This window comes from Rhinoderma darwinii, chromosome 3 (assembly GCF_050947455.1).
Source record: "Rhinoderma darwinii isolate aRhiDar2 chromosome 3, aRhiDar2.hap1, whole genome shotgun sequence".
Classification (NCBI taxonomy): Eukaryota; Metazoa; Chordata; class Amphibia; order Anura; family Rhinodermatidae; genus Rhinoderma; species Rhinoderma darwinii.
This window is the reverse complement of record NC_134689.1, coordinates 141,765,576-141,783,137: the sequence shown is the minus strand read 5'-3', so window position 1 is coordinate 141,783,137 and position 17,562 is coordinate 141,765,576. Positions and strand designations below refer to the sequence as shown.

Genomic DNA, 17,562 nt, shown 5'->3' with positions numbered 1-17,562 from the left:
TTTTTATTCCCATTTTTGTGGTGCAGCCAGATGTTACAAAAACACCGTACTAAAAACACCATAAAAAAATGCAGGTTACACTTGAATAAAGCTGGCGGTTTTAGAAGCGCTTTTGATGCACGCCAGAAAATATCAAAGGAAGCCTAAGGGTATATTTAGGTGTGGCGGTTTAGGTGCGGTTAAAACCACATCCAAAAACCACAAGCTTTTATGCAACGTTTTTTTACTGATACAGTTGCATTTTATACTGCAACTGTGTCATAAAATGCACCAAATCTCAGTAAAACACATGCGGTTTTAACCACACCTCAACCGCAAGGTATGAATATACACTGAGGCCCTGTTCACACTGAGTTTTTTTGCAGGAGGAAAATTCTGCCTCAAAATTCCGTTTGGAATTTGCCGTGTTTTTCGCTAGCGCCCATGGAGTGCCATGGGCAAAAATGCAGTAAAATACGCTTTTTCTGCCTCCCATTGATGTCAACGGAAGGTCAGAGGCGTAAACACCCGAAGATAGGGCATGTCGCTTCTTTTTACCGCATGTCGCTTCTTTTTACCGCAAGCGGTTTTTCGGCCGTTTTTGGCCGTGTTTTCTGATGCGGTTTCTGCGTAAACAAACGTGTCATAAAACTCCGTGTAAACGGCAATATTTTGGTCAGTATTTTGCATCAGTATTTTAAAGCCAAAACCAGGAGTGGATCCTACACAGAAAAGTATAATGGAAAGATTTTCACCTCTTCCGTGTTTTGACTTACAAATACTGATATAAAATACTGCCATGTGACAGTGGCCTTATAATACCTAATAAATAAGTTCAGCAGAGAGATCCTCGCCAAATCCCATAGACTGATAAAAAGTAAATTTCATTCTCATCAAGGAGCCTAACACAAGCCTATATGATCTCTTCTGCAGATATATCCATTTCTTTATATGCCGGTTTTGGAGTGAGGTAGAGCATCCCTTGTTGCATGCATCACACATATGTTCCCGTCCTGAGCAGTGGTTGTTTGTGCATAATGTGGGAACATAAGAAGCCGGGGGGCAGCGGAGGCGAGTCCAAGACACTAGTAGAGCGACAGGAGCCTTGAAATTGGGAAACTGCGGAGTCATTCTAAGGCTGGGTTCACACGTGGCGGAATTTCACTTAAATTCCGCTGCGGACACTCCGCAGCGTTAATCCGCAGCGGAGCCGTTTCTGCATTGACTTCCACTTCTATTTAGAAGTGTTCGTTTAGACGATGCGTAACATTCCGCTGCGGAGCATAGGCTGCGGAGCGGAATTTGGTGTCCGCAGCATGCTCTGTCTGTTGCGGAGCAGTGGCGGACTCATGGCGGAATTTCTCCATTGACTTCAATGGAGATTCTAAGTTCCGCAATGAAGTCCGCAGCTGTCATGCACATGTTATGTGTGCTGCGGATGCGTCTTGCTTTTTTGCCATGACATTTCTTCATTCTGGCTGGACCTATGTATTTCTAGGTCTACAGCCAGACTGAGGAAGTCAATGGGGCTCCCGTAATGACGGGAGCGTTGCTAGGAGACGTCTGTAAATAGTCACTGTCCAGGGTGCTGAAAGAGTTAAGCGATCGGCAGTAACTGTTTCTGCACCCGGGACAGTGACTACCGATCCCAATATACAGCAACCTGTAAAAAAATATAAGTTCATACTTACCGAGAACTCCCTGCTTCTGTCTCCAGTCCGGCCTCCCAGGATGACGTTTCAGTCTAAGTGACGGCTGCAGCCAATCACAGGCCAAGCACAGGCTGCAGCGGTCACATGGACTGGCGCGTCATCCAGGGAGGTCGGGCTGGATGCCGAAAGAGGGACGCGTCACCAAGACAACGGCCGGTAAGTATGAAATTCGTTTACTTTCACTAGGGAAAGTGCTGTCCCTTCTCTCTATCCTGCACTGATAGGGAGAAGGGAAGCACTTTTCCCGCAGTCCGCAGCAGCTAGTCCGCATCAATTTTCTGCACATTTTGTGCAGATCCGCAGCCGTAATCCGCAACCCGGATTAGGTGCGGCATTGATGCGGACAGTTGCGGAGGAAATCCGCCACGTGTGGTCATGCCCTAACAGGAATGCTGCAGATTAGAATATGGGAAGCATACCTACCCTCAAGTCGGCTACATGTACATGGGGTTTTGTAGAACTCTATTAACTAACATTATACTCTAATTTTACCGTTTTCACACTGAAAACTGAAAATAAAATGGGCTCCACTATTGAATTCGTAATGTTCTATGAGCACAAACCTCAGACACATGCTTGGAAGGAAAGGACTGCAATACTTGGCAATGTGCTTATACTCCTTCGACACTTTTTGAAAAGCCACTTTATTTTTGTGGTGCTTTATCACACGTTGACATCAATGGCTTTTCCCATTCTGGATTTGACACTGAAAATAAACAACAAATTACAGTACTGTACTTGTGAATGGGGTTTTATTTAAAAATCCACAGCATGTGTATAATGCAATGGGTGAAGTCGGAGGCAATATCTGAGGCAACACCCACATGTAATACGTGCACATTTTGCTGCAGATTTGCCACGTCTATGGATATTGCTCCATGTTCACTCTTAGCCTATGATGAGCACTTAATAGAGGAACGCTGAAAAGCATTACCACCCCCTTTTCATTGCGTTGATAGAGGCTCCCTACTTCAGGACCTGCATAAGGCCTTATTCACACAGCCGTGTTTGGTCCGAGATATACGGTCCTCAATTCGGCTGCATTTCCCGGACCGAACACCGTTCAGGGAGCCGGGCTCCTAGCATCATAATTCTGTATGACGCTAGGATTCCCTTCCTCCCCGCGGGGATACTGTGCCTTATGGTAGAGTATTCGCGCGGGGAGGCAGGGACACTAAGCATCATAAATAACTACGATTCTAGGAGCCTGGCTCCCTGAACTGTGTTCGGTCCGGGAAATGCGGCCGTCATGCGGTCTGTATATCAAGGACCGAACACGCTCGTGTGAATAAGGCCTTAATGTCATCTACTGACATGTTTCTGAGGTCTCTGTTGTAAATTATAATTTAAAGAGCGTCTCAACTGTTATAACATATAAAATCATGTTTATTTTTCCTAGATACTAGCCTTGTAAGATGGCTCCAGCTTTAGATTGGGGAAAGCTGATGAAGGTGGATCCTGATGTTCTTCCTAATAAAGAAAGATTAGCAGAGAAAATGTTGAAGTCGTTGTCACAGGTAAGTTCTTTCTTTTCAGCTGCCCTACTTGACACTTTGGGGATATGTCTAGGGGGTGTAATTGTAACCAATTTTATAAGGCTGCTCTGGATCTGGTTTTTTTTAAGCAATTTTAGAAGCCTAAGTTGATTAAAAAAAGAAAAGTATTATCTTTCCTTTACTCCTGGTTTTGGTTTCAAAATCTGCATAAAATAACCTGATCAAAACCTGCACGTGTACTACCATCGCCTCATGCACACGACCGTTGTGGGCCGGCCGGGTCCTGTCCGTGATCCCTGGAAAGATAAGACGTGTTCTATCTTTCCACGGATCAGAGAATCCGGTCAGTTTTCACGGACCCAATTCACCTGATAAAGTGAATGGGTCCGTGAAAACTATTGGGTGAAAAACGGCCCGAGTGGCACTCGGTCGTGTGCAACTGTACTTAGGGTATCCACACAAGTAGCGGATTTGTTGCAGATTTTCCACAGTAAAATCTGCATGTGTTACATGTGAATTTTGTGTCGAATTTCATCTCTTCTACATTTAAAAGGGTGGAATCCTCGGTGAATATCCGTGCCAGAATAAGCATACATCCGATTTGAAAATCTGCATTATGCTCTTACTTCCATGTGGAAAATCTGCAGCTTTTCTGTTAAGATCGCAGAGGGAGGGGAGGTGGGGGGGCTTACATTACTGGAGAATTAGGCCCTGTTCACACACACTCCACCTCCCATTGAAATCAATAGGAGTCAATTTTAACAGTTTTTTGTCGCGGTTTTCGTGGTAAAAGCCGCGCCAAAAAACTCTGTATAAACAGGGGCTTATTCTAGTGTATTTATATTATTTGATCTAAATTTATTTGATTTCAATTTCTTTAACCCCTTAATGACCGGGCCATTTTGCACGTTAATGACCAAGGATTATTTTTTGTTTTCTCACGATCGCATTCCGTCGACATAGCCGTATAATGGCTTGTTTTTTGCGGGACGAGTTGTATTTTGTAATTGTACCATTTTTAGATGCTTATAATATATTGATTAACTTTTATTAACTTTATTTTAGGAGAGGATTGAAAATAAGCAGCTATTCCAGCATTCATTTTCACGTTATAAATGGGCCAATGTGTAGTTTTCATTAGTACTATTTTGGGGTACATAGGACTTATAGATTAATTTTTATTTTATTTTTTATGGGGGGAATGGGAGAAAAGAGAGAATTTTGCCGTTGTTTTTTTTGGATGCCGTTCATCCGGCGGTTTAATTAATGTGTTCATTTTATTGGTCAAGTTGTTACGATCGCGGGGATACCATATATGTGTATGTGTGATTTGTTTTGACACTTTTACTGAATAAAACCACTTTTAGTTTTATTTGATTTTCACTGTAATTTTATTTTATTTTTTTCCACAAACTTTATTTAACTGATTGACATTTTTTTTTAGTCCCACCAGGGGACTTCACTATGCGAACTGCTGATCGCATATATAATGCTTTGGTATACTTAGTATACCAAAGCATTATTGCCTGTCAGTGTAAAACTGACAGGCAATCTGTTAGGTCATGCCTCCGACATCGCCTAACAGGCAGTTGCTGAAGACAGACCTGGGGGTCTTTGTTAGACCCCCGGCTGTCATGGAAACCCGACGGCGAACCGCGATTTGTTTGCGGGGGCGCCGATCGGGTGACAGAGGGAGCTCCCTCCCTCTGTCAAACACATTAGATGCCGCTGTCACTATTGACAGCGGCATTTAATGGGTTAAACTGCCGGAATCGGAGCGCGCTTCGATTCCGGCAGTTGCAGTAGGAGCCAGGCTGTGTATAACAGCCGTGCTCCTGCCGCTGATCGCGTGGGTACAGTGGCAGTACCCGCGCCATCAGAGGACGGATATATCCGTCCTCCTGCGCGAACTAGCAGCTGCTGAGGACGGATATATCCGTCCTTCGGCGTTAAGGAGTTAAATATTGGTCATTTCATTTATTTTTTATTTTGACAGGTGAACAGCAGTGAATTAAAAGGAGAAACCAATGAAAATTTGATCCAGCTTTTCAGAATTACACAGTCTTTAATGAAGGTTTGATTAAACTGATCATCACAATTGAAAGAATCTTTACTGTTTTATGTCCGACTTCATTTTACTTTTAAATGTGTTGTTACATGAGTTGCAAAAATCTTCAAAACAACACCTGTAAATAATAGTGGAATAAAGAAATGTCTACTGTACTTATCATTAAAATTGTGCTCTGTTCTTGCCGGGGCTGTGATGTTGCACCCATTGTGATACAACATACCATAGATTGAGGTACATATCCATGTGATGTTAACACCTTTTGTGATTCTTGCTTTTCTTCCATGATTCATTATGGAGGAAGATTATTTTTCACAGCTTTTATAAATCACAGACAAATCATCTCCAGTTGCATCCAAGAAATTTAGTTACAGTATTTTAATATGGCATTTTTGTGTAACTCGTTGTACTGTGACCGTAGCAGTTGTTACACCATAAACGTATGTGTATAGCCCCAGCCATAAAGGGAATATCCACCCTCAAACACTAACTAACTTTTTTTTTTTTTTAATAGGTCCCAAATTCTGTGCTGATTCTTAATATAGTTTTATTGCGGTTACAGCATGCATTTTCTAATACAGAACTTCAAATTCCCTGCAAAGCCATAACATGAAAAAGGTTTTCCAACATAAAGGAACACTAATTCCAGAAGTGAACAGGAAGTATAGTTGCTCACACTGTTTGTCAGAATGCAGGGTCTTCTGCATGTTCTGGAAACATGAGTGGTGTAGATTAAATATCTGTGTTTCCTACTGCAGACAGGGCACAGGGAGGAAGCTAATGCTGCAGCCAGTTGTGTTACAGCCAGACACAAAATTGTGAAGAGAAGGAGGTGGAAATGTCTTATCTCCTGGGATATAGATAGATAGATGGATGGATTATTTATATATTTCTGTTTTATTTGCAGTATAGGATCAAAGGAGAGGAGGAGAATAAAGAGACACTCCAGCAATTTTTTTTTTATTATTGCTCCGATTTGTACAGTACACCTGGTGAAAGGATGGACAGGCCATCCTCTTACCGGGCGCTTTATTTCAGTAATATCCTGGCCCCAATGCGCTCTCGTGACCGCACTGTGACCAGCCTATTCATACAGCGTCTGCTGTGTGGACCGGAAGTCTCTTTCACTATACATTCCTATGAGACGCTCAATGTGAGTGCATAGAGGAATGCATAGAGAAATAGACTTCCGGCCCACGCAGACGCTGTATGAATTGGCCGGTCACAGTGCGGTCAGATGACCGCATTGCTGAGTGGATATTTCTGAAACAAAGCGCCCGGTGAGAGGATGTCCTGCCCAACCTATTACCAGGTGCACTGTACGATTGGTGGCAATAATAAAAAAAAATTGTTGGAGTGTCTCTTTGCTGTGGTTATTTTTTGTGTAAATTTTCTAGAATTTTATGTTTAGTGTTCCGGTAAGACATTACTGGCTTATTGCTAGGATTTGGCCTTCTAAAAGTGCTAAGTGGAGTTAAAAGGTACGCTTTCCTAGCACTCGAACAGAAAATGAAACTGTGACTCCCTAATAAAACATATGCATTGAATTAGGACAGAGTTCTGGAGCTACTTAGAATTAAAAAAAATACCTATTTCCTTTAGAGCATAATGATTGTGTCAATTACTGTCATTTTATTTGGTCTTTAAATACAGTATCATCTTTGTAGATCTGACATTTTTTTTTTCTCTTTCTTTTTTATAGATAAAATCTCAGGAGGTTGAGTTTGTATTAGAAGAAGCTGGGAAAACCGCAGAAGAGCAAGTCAAGACTGGTAAATGGGCGTGAAAAGTGTTTGTGGTTTATCATAGTTCTATTAGAAACAAAGCGGTTTTGTTGCTTTATATGAGCATTTCTGTTTATTCCCACTGCATTTAGGCAAATGTTCACTGCTTCCATCTATACACAGGTTACACGCTTTACATTTCAGTTAAAGGCTATGTACACATTTGAATGTCTATCAGTCTGTTTGGTGCAACTTTCTAAATACTTTTTATTAAAAATAATTTTTCCTTTTTGAGATACTGCTTTGTATTCTGTATACACAGCAGCTCTATCTGGAGCTGAATCTGTGTCTCTAACACGTGGGATCGAGCTGTTAGCGATCACATCTAAGTTCGTAACTTAGATGTGATCGATAACAGGTGGATCCTGGGTGTCAGAGACACGCAGGACCCGCTGTCACTGAACCCGTCAGTGCCACTGACCTGACGGATTCAGGTCTCAAAGCACGATGCTGCTGCTGTATATACAGGATACAAAGCGGTTGTATCTCAAAAAGTAAAAGTAATTTTTAATAAAAAAAATATTTCGAAGGTTGAACCAAACACACTGATACACATTTCTATTAAAAAAAAAAACTCTTTCAATGTCTACATAGCCTTTAAAAACTGCATTTAATGCTTGAAATGTTTGATTGCAATTGGAATTATTTTGAATCGTTGTAGAAACATCTTAATTTGTTTCAGATTAATGTAGAAAATCCGGGATGAGCAAAAGGGTAAGTGTTAGGCCCCATGCACACGACCGTAATTTTGATCCGCAATTACGGATCCGTTATTGTGGATCAAAGTACGGATCCATTCATTTCTGTTGCCCACGGACACCTTCCCATATATTTACGGGAGGGCGTCTGGGTCGTAAAAAGCATCCGCAAAATATAGGACATGTCCTATTTTTTTATCTTAATGACCGTGCTCCTATACTTCATAATAGGAGCACAGCCCGCAAATGCGTGTGACTGTCAGCGGCCGTACGGTCCCGTCATCACGGAGCGTGCACATGGCTACGGCCATACGCATGGGGCCTTAGTGAAGGTGACGTTGCATAGCAGTGGTGTTATCAGACTTTAGCAACAGCGGCTTTCTGTAACGGATCCAAAGCTCTTTTTTGTGAGTCAGTAAAATTTCATGCCAGAAAATCTCATAATAGGCTTTGATACACTATCTTAACAGAAAAGTGTAGAGGATTTATGAAAATGTGTGCAAGGGAAAAGTGGAGCAGTTACCATAGCGACCAATTAGATTGCGGCTCACATTTCTCAGTTTGGAAACCGCACCTTGATTGGCTGCTGTGGGCAACTCTTGTCCTTTTGCCTTGCTCTAGTTTTGATCTCATTTTGTTCTATAGCAACATCGATGAATAATAAATTGTCACATACTCGCCTTTGAAATTCCTCAGTGCTCTAGGGTAAACCGCTGGTCTTACCACAACAGCCAATCATTGGCAGTGATGTCAGTAAGGATGACACGTCACCGATACAACCAGCGATTGGCTGCTGATGTCACGCATTGCGTATGGCACATTACTACTGTGGCCTAGTAATTAAAGATCGGTGATATACATATTCTACTGGGGTTTCTGAAAATGTCAGAAAACCGTTTTAAAAAAAAAAGAAAAAAAAAAGAAGTCGCTTCAGCAGTAAGTGATTTTCTGGAAGGTGTTATATAGCAATTTTTATTATGTGCAGAGTTAGGCCTCATGCACACGACCGTAAAAACTCCCGTTATTACGGGTCGTAATTACGACCCGTAATAACGGGCTCATAGACTTCTATTGGCCACGGGTACCTTCCCGTTTTCTCACGGGAAGGTGCCCGTGCCGTTAAAAAAGATAGAACATGTCCTATTTCAGGCCGTAATAACGGCACGGACAGTCCATAGAAGTCTATAGAGCTCCCGTAATGACGGGTGGCTACATGTGCGCACCCGTCATTACGGCAGCGTTGCTAAGCGACGTCAGTAAATAGTCACTGTCCAGGGAGCTGAAAGAGTTAACTGATCGGCAGTAACTCTTTCAGCACCCTGGACAGTGACTACCGATCAGAATAAAGAGCAACCTGTAAAAAATAAAAATAGAAGACGTTCATACTTATCGAGAACTTCCTGCTTCCTCCAGTCCGGTCTCCCGGCCGTTGCCTTGGTGACACGTCCCTCTCGACATCCGGCCCGACGTCCTGGCCGTCCCTGGATGACGTTTCAGCCCATGTGACCGCTGCAGCCAATCACAGGTCAATCACAGGCTGCAGCGGTCACATGGACTGCCGCGTCATCCAGGGATGTCGGGCTGGATGTGAAGAGAGGGACGCGTCACCAAGACAACGGCCGGGTAAGTATGAATTTCTTTAACTTTTATTACAGAAAGGGCTGTCCCTTCTCTCTATCCTGCACTGATAGAGAGAAGGGGCTGCCGATTAGTGCAGTGCTATTTTGCCGCCAAAAACGTGCCCGTAAATACGGGTGACACCGGACCCATATTTACGGGCACGGGTCCGTAAATACTGGTGCAAAACGGGTCGAATACGTGTGACACCGGACCCGTATTTACGGGTGGGAAAAAATACGGTCGTGTGCATGAGGCCTTAGGCTCAATGCACACGACCGTATTTTACATTCATCCATTAATACTGTCTGTAAATACGGTCCATAGTGCATCCGTATTTACGGATCCACAAAAAAATAACTGAGGAATCTAGGGTAATCCCCTGGCATTGCAATGCTTCTGTAATTATGGACGGCTACAGATGCACATACGTAGCTGTCCGTAATTGCGCACAAAAAAAGGACATGTTCTATCATTTCTATGGCACGGACACCCAACCGTAAAAATCCGGAAAGGTGTCCGCAACCCATAGACCTGAATGGGTCCGTAATTACAGTCGTGTGCATGGGGCCTAACATTTTATGAAAAATGGCTCTCTGGGGGTCAGAACTTTTTAAGCTTTATGTGGCTCAGTATCATTATCAATCACCAGTATAAGTATCCAGAGAGTTGCATGCAGGGTTTTGACTGATCTGTTCCCAATAATCTTAGTTGAAGGACTGTTCTAGTATTTCACGTTAAATTGCAATGTCTGCTGAGATTTCTTTCTATAATTCAAAGTCCTGGACAACCAAAGCAGCCATTGTTGTCACAAATAGGTTGAAGTTTTGTATATTAATCAGGTTTCTCTTTTTTAAGAGCTCTAATATACTCTTTAAAGCTTCGATTAAAGTTAGATATGTATTAAAATATAGGTATATAATAGACTATGTTGAGAGAAAAAAAAACACAATATCAAAGCATTAATTACATGTAAAATTAATTATTGTTTTTTTTTAAATTAAGCTCAATCATTGTATAATAAAAAGTTATGTAACTTTCTAATATACTTTGTGTTTAAGTTTCTCTCCATTGTCAAGATCTGTTTGTTTGCTTTTGGGGTATGTTCACAGCGGGCTGTGATATGCTGTGTAAAAGCACATGGCGCCGCAGGGAATTTTGCCGGGGTTCAGTCGGAGGTTTCCGTCGGGTGAACCCCGCAACGGAAAGTGAAACTGAAACCACAGCTTCCGTTTCAGTCACCATTAATATCAATAGTGACGGAAACATCGCTAATGGTTTCCGTTAGTCACCATTCCGGCAGGTTTCCGTTTTAACGACGGAATCAATAGCAGAGTCGGTTTTACCTTTCATTGCGTTCGTTCAGTCAGTCTGTCTGTTTTTTTTATTTTATTTCAACGGATCCGCTAGAACGGATGCCACAACGCAGATGTGAATGAGTCCTTACAGCTTTGCTAAAATTGTATGTCGTTTATGCAATTCTCTGAGTTACATTACCGGACAGGAGAGAGATCTGTATCAAAATAGATCAAATTTCTCATTGGGGGATCCAGACCATGGATAAAGGGCACATGGCACTAAGAATAAAAATAGTATATACCCTTCCTACAGGCACTGATCTTGTTAGTCTAAGGGTTCGTTGACATCTGAGCTAGGGTCCCGTTTCGTCGGAGCTTTCCGTTGGAACGGGACCCTGACTGACACAAACTGAAACCAAAGGTTTCCGTTTCCATCACCATTGGTTTCAATGGTGACGGATCCGGTGCCAATGGTTTCCGTTTGTCTTACTTGTGCAAAGGTTCCGTCTTTTACACGGAATCAATAGCGTAGTCGACTACGCTATTGATTCCGTCAAAACGACGGAACCCTTGCACAACGGAGACAAACGGAAACCATTGGCACCGGATTCGTCGCCATTGAAACCAATGGTGATGGAAACGTTGGTGTCAGTCAGGGTCCCGTTCCGACGGAAAGCTCAGACGGAACGGGACCCTAGCGCATATGTGAACGAAGCCTTAGCTTAGTGTCCGTAGGAGGCAGCCACCCATGCTGGTTCAAAAGGCCGTCTTTGCCTTTTCTTTTTTTTCTCTTTATTTCTTTCAGTGGAGAAACGGGGGCGACACGGTCCCTTGACTTTCCCCATCCCCATGTTGTCTCCCTGCCATGCTGAAAACAAGAAAGACAATCGCGCAAGCTGCTCTGTCACCCACCAGCCAAAGGCCGTTCCCCATTGCTCCCCACCAGTGTTCCATGTCCCCGCAGCTCCTCACTGCGACTTGCACAAATTTCTCTTGTGCACCTTCCCCTTCCGGCACAACTGCGTTAGGATATGTTTTTGCTGATGGCACTGCTACAAGTGGCCCGCGGGCTCCTCTTCGGGGGAACCTTTGGTGGGGACACGGTCCATTATGTCTCACATTTTCTTATATGGGACGCCATATTTTGGCTCTCTGAAAGAGGATGGGACTTGGGCCCCTCCTTCTAGCCAGCTATTGGTTCACGGCTGTCAGGTGACCGCCGGAGAACAATCGTGGCACGGCAGAGGGGCTGGTTCATTTTTCCAGCTCGCTGCTTCTCATTGACGAGTGGGCACACAGGACCACTTTAAAGGAGCTGTTTGCTCTAGGATCGCTCGGTATATATTCTACAAACAGGTAGGATCTACTTTTGGCATCACCTCCTTCATTTCTAAATTTTTCTTAGAAACTGATTCCGTAAATTATATTAGGGGGTATATACCAAGAACACTCTAGGTAACCTCAGGCAGACATGACACCTTTTTAAGAGAGTTACAGCACTGCCTCTTGCAGTATACTGAGTGGACTCCTAGTCGCTACTTTTTTCCCAGTTGTTACTAAGAAACAAGGTGACCTCTATACTGCCATATCAGACCCCGTTGGAGAATACTTCCAACAGGTACTTTATGTAGTTCACTTTGCCTGTTCCAAAATTTCTAATGTAGTCCACCTACTCCTCTGTGCAATGCATGCTGGCCTCCAGGCCAAGCATCTGTGGATGCCGACCCTGTGGCCCAGCCATCTCAGCCCTTTGCCTAGTCCTGAACAGGCCAAACCACAATGGGCTCCTTCCCTTTCCAGGCTCGTCAGTGACCATTCTAATGTCAGCCAGTCCATGATGGGCATCTTGATCCGCCTTTTTGACCAGTCTTCCGGTGACTTCCCGTCCACATCCTCTTGACATGACAGGCCTTCTAAAGTGGTCAGATCTGCACAGTCTCACCCGCTCTATGTATTCACTGCCTCGTCAGTCTCCCCTCCCTCCAAGGGAAGTAATCTGACCCTACTTCTTCTCATATGGAGTCTCTGTCTGAGGGATACATTTCTGATTCTAATTTAGAACTGGATGAAGAGGGGGATCCATGGGGATTTCATTTATATCTGAACGATATGCTTATTAAGTCCCCATCCCGAAAGGACAATCCGGCCAGTCTCTGGATACCCTAGCTTCCAATGGCATGTCAACCAGTCTAAGTTCTGTCTGACTCCTTGTCAGAGACTTACTTTCCTGGGAATGGTATTCAACACCAATTCGGCTCAGGTGTACCCTACTCCGGAGAAACGGTCTTCACTGCAGCAGGGGTCTGCGTTCTGATACAGGGCACTCCCACCACTCCACTTTTGTATGAAGGTTCTGGGCACCATGGTGGCTTCCGTCGAGGCCATTCCCTTTGCCCGGTTTCAAACTTGGAGTTGCCTTCCAGGATCCCACGGCCCAAAGCCTTTGGCTCTGCCAGGCAGCCAGTGTTCCCATCAACATTCTGGAACTGAGTGTTATTCCCCTGACTCCGTAACTGGACAACTCTTCTGGCCGGCGGCCAAGTTCTAGTCCAGGCAGACAATGTCACGGCAGTTGCCTTCCTCAATCCTCAAAATGGGACACAGCGTTCAGCAGCACTGGCGAAGGCATTCTAGTTTCTGGAGTGGGTTGAGGTTCACGTTCCTGCTCTCTCAGCAGTCCAGATTTCCACGAAAATCTGACCCTACTTCTTCTCATAAGGACTCTGCTTGGTAGTCTTCTTCGACCCATATTTATCACCACACTTGTAAAACCTATTTGCGGTGGTCTAAGAATCAGCATCTTCTTCGCTTGGTTTTCTATTTGCACAGGCTTCAGGAGTTATTGTAAGGGTGGAATCGTGGTCTTGCCCTCGTCTCTCCTAAAGGGAAAGTATCTGCGTTGTCAATTCTGTTCAACAGACCTCTAGCTTCTAAATCCGATGTCTGGACTTTCTTACAGAGGGTTGTCCACGTAATTCTGCCGTCTCCATTTTATGATCTCACTTTCAATCTCTGATATGCAGTCGGCTCTGTTTGAATCTCTTTGTGAGACCTCTTTGTGTTTGCTCACCTGAAATGTGTTCCTCGTGGCTGTGACCTCCTTTCAGAGGGTTTTTGAGCTAACGGCCCTGTGTTGTAGTCCGCTGTATTTAACTCTCCTTCCCGATACAGCGGTGCTCCACACTGTGTCCTTCTTTTTGTCAAATGTGGTCTCCCCCTTCCTTCCACCTTAGCGAGGATGCCTTCCTTCTGCCTGTCTCCTGTGCATCCTAAGGAAAGCTCTCTTAACAATTTTGATGTTATTCGTGCCTTGCGGGTTTAATTCTCACAGACCTCCTCTTTCCGCAAATCCGACTCTTTGTTCATGTTTTCCGGATGGTCTGAAGAAGTGTCCAGCAGCCTCTAAGTCTACAGTCGCTCTATGGGTCCAATTAGCTAGTTGCAAGGTCTACTGGGTCAAGGGGAAGGAACCCCGTTCCGGTTAACAGCCCATTCATTAAGGACGGTTTGTTCTTCATCTGAGCAAGGTGGCAACCTGGTTGTCTTTGCACACGTTTACCAAGCTCTACAGGGTGCACACTTTTGCGTCTACAGATGCTACTTTCGGCCACAAGGTAATGCGGGAGTCTGGAATAGATACTGACGTACTTATTTTTCGATTCCCATCTATGTGGACTGCTTCGGGACGTCCCGTGGTCTTTGTCCCCAATGACATTAACGAGAAAATAGGATTTTTTCTTCAGTACTCACCGTAAAATACTTTTTTTCATCCAGTTCAATGGGGGAGACAGCTCCCACTCTATTTTGTTATGAAGTTGATAAGGTTGTTCATCAACATGGTTTTCTTCTCTGGTTCTGATATTTATTATTATCTTGGGTTCTGCTTCTGTACATACTGACTAGTTCAGTGCCTGTAGAAGGGGTATATACTGCAGGAGGGGACAACACTTTTTTATTCTTCGTGTCAATCCTCCTAGTGGCAATAGCATGTTCCCACAGTCTGTGTCCCCCAATGAATTGGACGAGAAGAGTATTTAGCTGTTTTTGGTCACAGAGTATTGCCTGAACTAAATACAACTATATCAAACCTTCATTTGTGAGAAATATCACGTCTGTACAGGTTTTTAATCTCTAGATGTAAAAGACCATACTAAAGTCTTTGTTAGAAAGTGGCATTACTTGCATGGTATTGGTGTCACACTGGTTTAATAAAACATAACCGGGATGCTGATCAGGGGACCTATAGGTAGTATGCACCGAATGTAAAATACAACAATCTCTAATGGTGTTTTGTAGTGTTCGTAACCAAAGTGTTTTTCCTACAATGCAAAATGCGTAATATCAATGTCTTTAGTTGACCCTAATAATTTTTATTTTATTTTATAGAAAATCAATTAAGAAATAAAATTAAACAACTGGAAAATGAAATTGAGGTAAGGTTAACCAATCATCCAACAACGTTGCCCATTGATGTTTTTATTGTTTTTTTTTATTTCACAAAAATTGCTAATACATGAGGTTGGGAAATAATAAAAAATAAATAAAAAGAAGCTTACCAATTATACTTAATATGTCCAATTAAAAATTTCTTTATTATGTCACAAATATAAGGAACAGTATATTATTTATGTAATTAAGCCGGAAAAGTTGATAACAGGATTTATCTGAGTGGGTAATTCTTTCTGGAAATTCTGGGTAAGTTGCTGACAAAAGCAGGAGAACAATAGCGATAAACCAGTAGAAAAAAAAGTTTAACCCCTTAAGAACACAGCTATTTTTTTTTCCTTCACTGTGTTCCGTTTTTTTCCATCCCATATGAGGGCTTATTTATTTTTTTGTGGGGCAAGTTTTATTTTTTAATGGCACCATTTTGAGGCATACACAGAAAATTTCTGGCATTTTAACCTACATAAAAAAAAAAAGTTTCTAAAAAATGCTAGCATTAATAAAATGAAACCTGCATTATTAGTGGCGTTTTTAATTTGGTGTTATTTTGTCATGCTTTTTTTTTCTGGCATTTTTGAGTTCCTGAAGAGTAACCTATTGTAAAAAGGCTTAAAAAACCGCCATACCCACAGCTGTGGTCATTTGGGAAAAAACTCCACTGACTACAAACCAAAATGCAGTCATGTGTAATGCATTTGATAATTTAACTTTATTGTAACATCTGGCTGCACTAAATGCAAAAAAATTCCACGAAAAACGCAGCAAATTGCTGTGTGTGAATTCAGCCTGATTTATTTTTGGGGGGGAAAAATATAAAAAAACAGCTGTTCTGCTATTTGTTTTTTGTGTTTTGTTTTTACGGCGTTCACCGTAAAGTCAATTTGATAGTAGTGTTTTTTTTTAATCTTTTGCCGTACATTTTACGTATTGATTTAACTTCTATTCCTATTTTTTGGGAGGGAGGATAAACAAAAAATAATGCAATTTCACCGTTGTCATTTACTTATTCTATATATATTTTTTTACACCATTTATTGTACCAATTATGTGTACTTTTTTAGATTTCACACATCTTTTCCAGGTTCCAGAATTACAAATTGCTACATCACTTGTTGCATAACTTTGTCGTTTTTCCCTTCAGGAGTCTTAGAATGTTGTTTTACTAGGGAAAGATAAAGGTATAATTATATATGGCAAAATAGAAAATCCGTAAATTCAAGTGAATAGAGCAGAGTTTTAATACCACACAAAACGAAACCATATATTTGGGCAGATTTATTAATAGTGTCATAGTTTTAGACAGCGTAAACTTAGACAAGGCAGTCACAAGATATGCCAAGTTTATTAAAGTCGTGCACGCTGTATGATAAATTTGGCGCATCTTGCTAGACACTTTTCCTTATAATACCTTACAGTTGGCTTAGCGGACGCCATTGTTTTGCGCCAAAATTTTGGCACATTTTATGCCATGCCACTGGACCGCGTCCCCTTTCTTGCTACACCTCGCTTATTGTCAAACGTGTCAAAAAAGTGTATACAACTGTTAATGAATGGGGCACACAGCATGTACCCCAGAATTGTGGCTCAATTTGAACAGTAAAGGTACATTTACACTGGCCAAGTTTGGCCGGTGCAACGAGCGCTGATCAACGAGACAGTTAGTTTGTTGATCGGTGCTCGTTTGCTTCTTTCACAAGGAGCTAGTATGGGGACGAGCGCTCGTTACTCAGATCTCTCGTCCCCATAGCTGACAGCAATATTTGACACATTTAAAACGATACGATCAGCTGATGAACGAGCGTTTTCTGCCCTGTTTACATAGGGCAATTATTGGGAACGAGCGTTCTATGAACTTCAGTTTGCCTGATAATTGGCCCGTGTAAAAGAGCCTTAACTCTGCCTCATTGTGTTTGGAAGTAAAGGGATCATTCCTTATCTTTATTTGATATGATGCCCATTTGTCTGAGTATAATGTCTGACCTAGACATTTGTATTACTCGAATCATACAAAACAACTTTTGCATTATGCAAGTATTGCATCCTATTGAATGTTGCATTCATGGGAGCTTTATGCTGTTTTATACTGTGTACACTGTGTGAGTGTTGCCACACAGAATCTGCAGTCAGCTTAAACTTTCTTTCTGTGACCACATCAAGTGACCCAATGCGAGCCTTTGTGTTTGCTTCGGACTGTACACAGTGGTATACAGGTCCTATTGACCTAAATGGGTGTTTTATATCTGTCTATATGAATCAGACCTACTCGTGGAAGAATTGAGAATATTTTACAAGTAATGGTTTGTGATAACACCAAATCAGTGTTCCATAGAAAAGAAGTCGTGTTTTAAGAAGACACTAGAAATCTTCTATTCCCCTGTTTTCTGTATAGCTATGTATAACAAGATGTGCTCAAAAACATTTGATCTGTTAGATACGCGGTTAATGCAGACTGGTCTTACTGCCT

General features: G+C 42.4%; 1 protein-coding gene across 1 annotated transcript in view; it reads left to right on the top strand.

The window, feature by feature from the left end:
- Window positions 1–17,562, top strand: part of CEP290 (centrosomal protein 290) — a 214,458-nt gene that overhangs the window by 10,855 nt on the left and 186,041 nt on the right. The window contains exons 2-5 of the mRNA XM_075856803.1: window positions 3,091–3,208; window positions 5,184–5,261; window positions 6,958–7,027; window positions 15,039–15,085. Of these exons, the coding sequence (XP_075712918.1) occupies window positions 3,107–3,208; window positions 5,184–5,261; window positions 6,958–7,027; window positions 15,039–15,085 (297 nt within the window). The 5' untranslated portion in view covers window positions 3,091–3,106. The remainder of the gene's footprint in view (window positions 1–3,090; window positions 3,209–5,183; window positions 5,262–6,957; window positions 7,028–15,038; window positions 15,086–17,562) is intronic.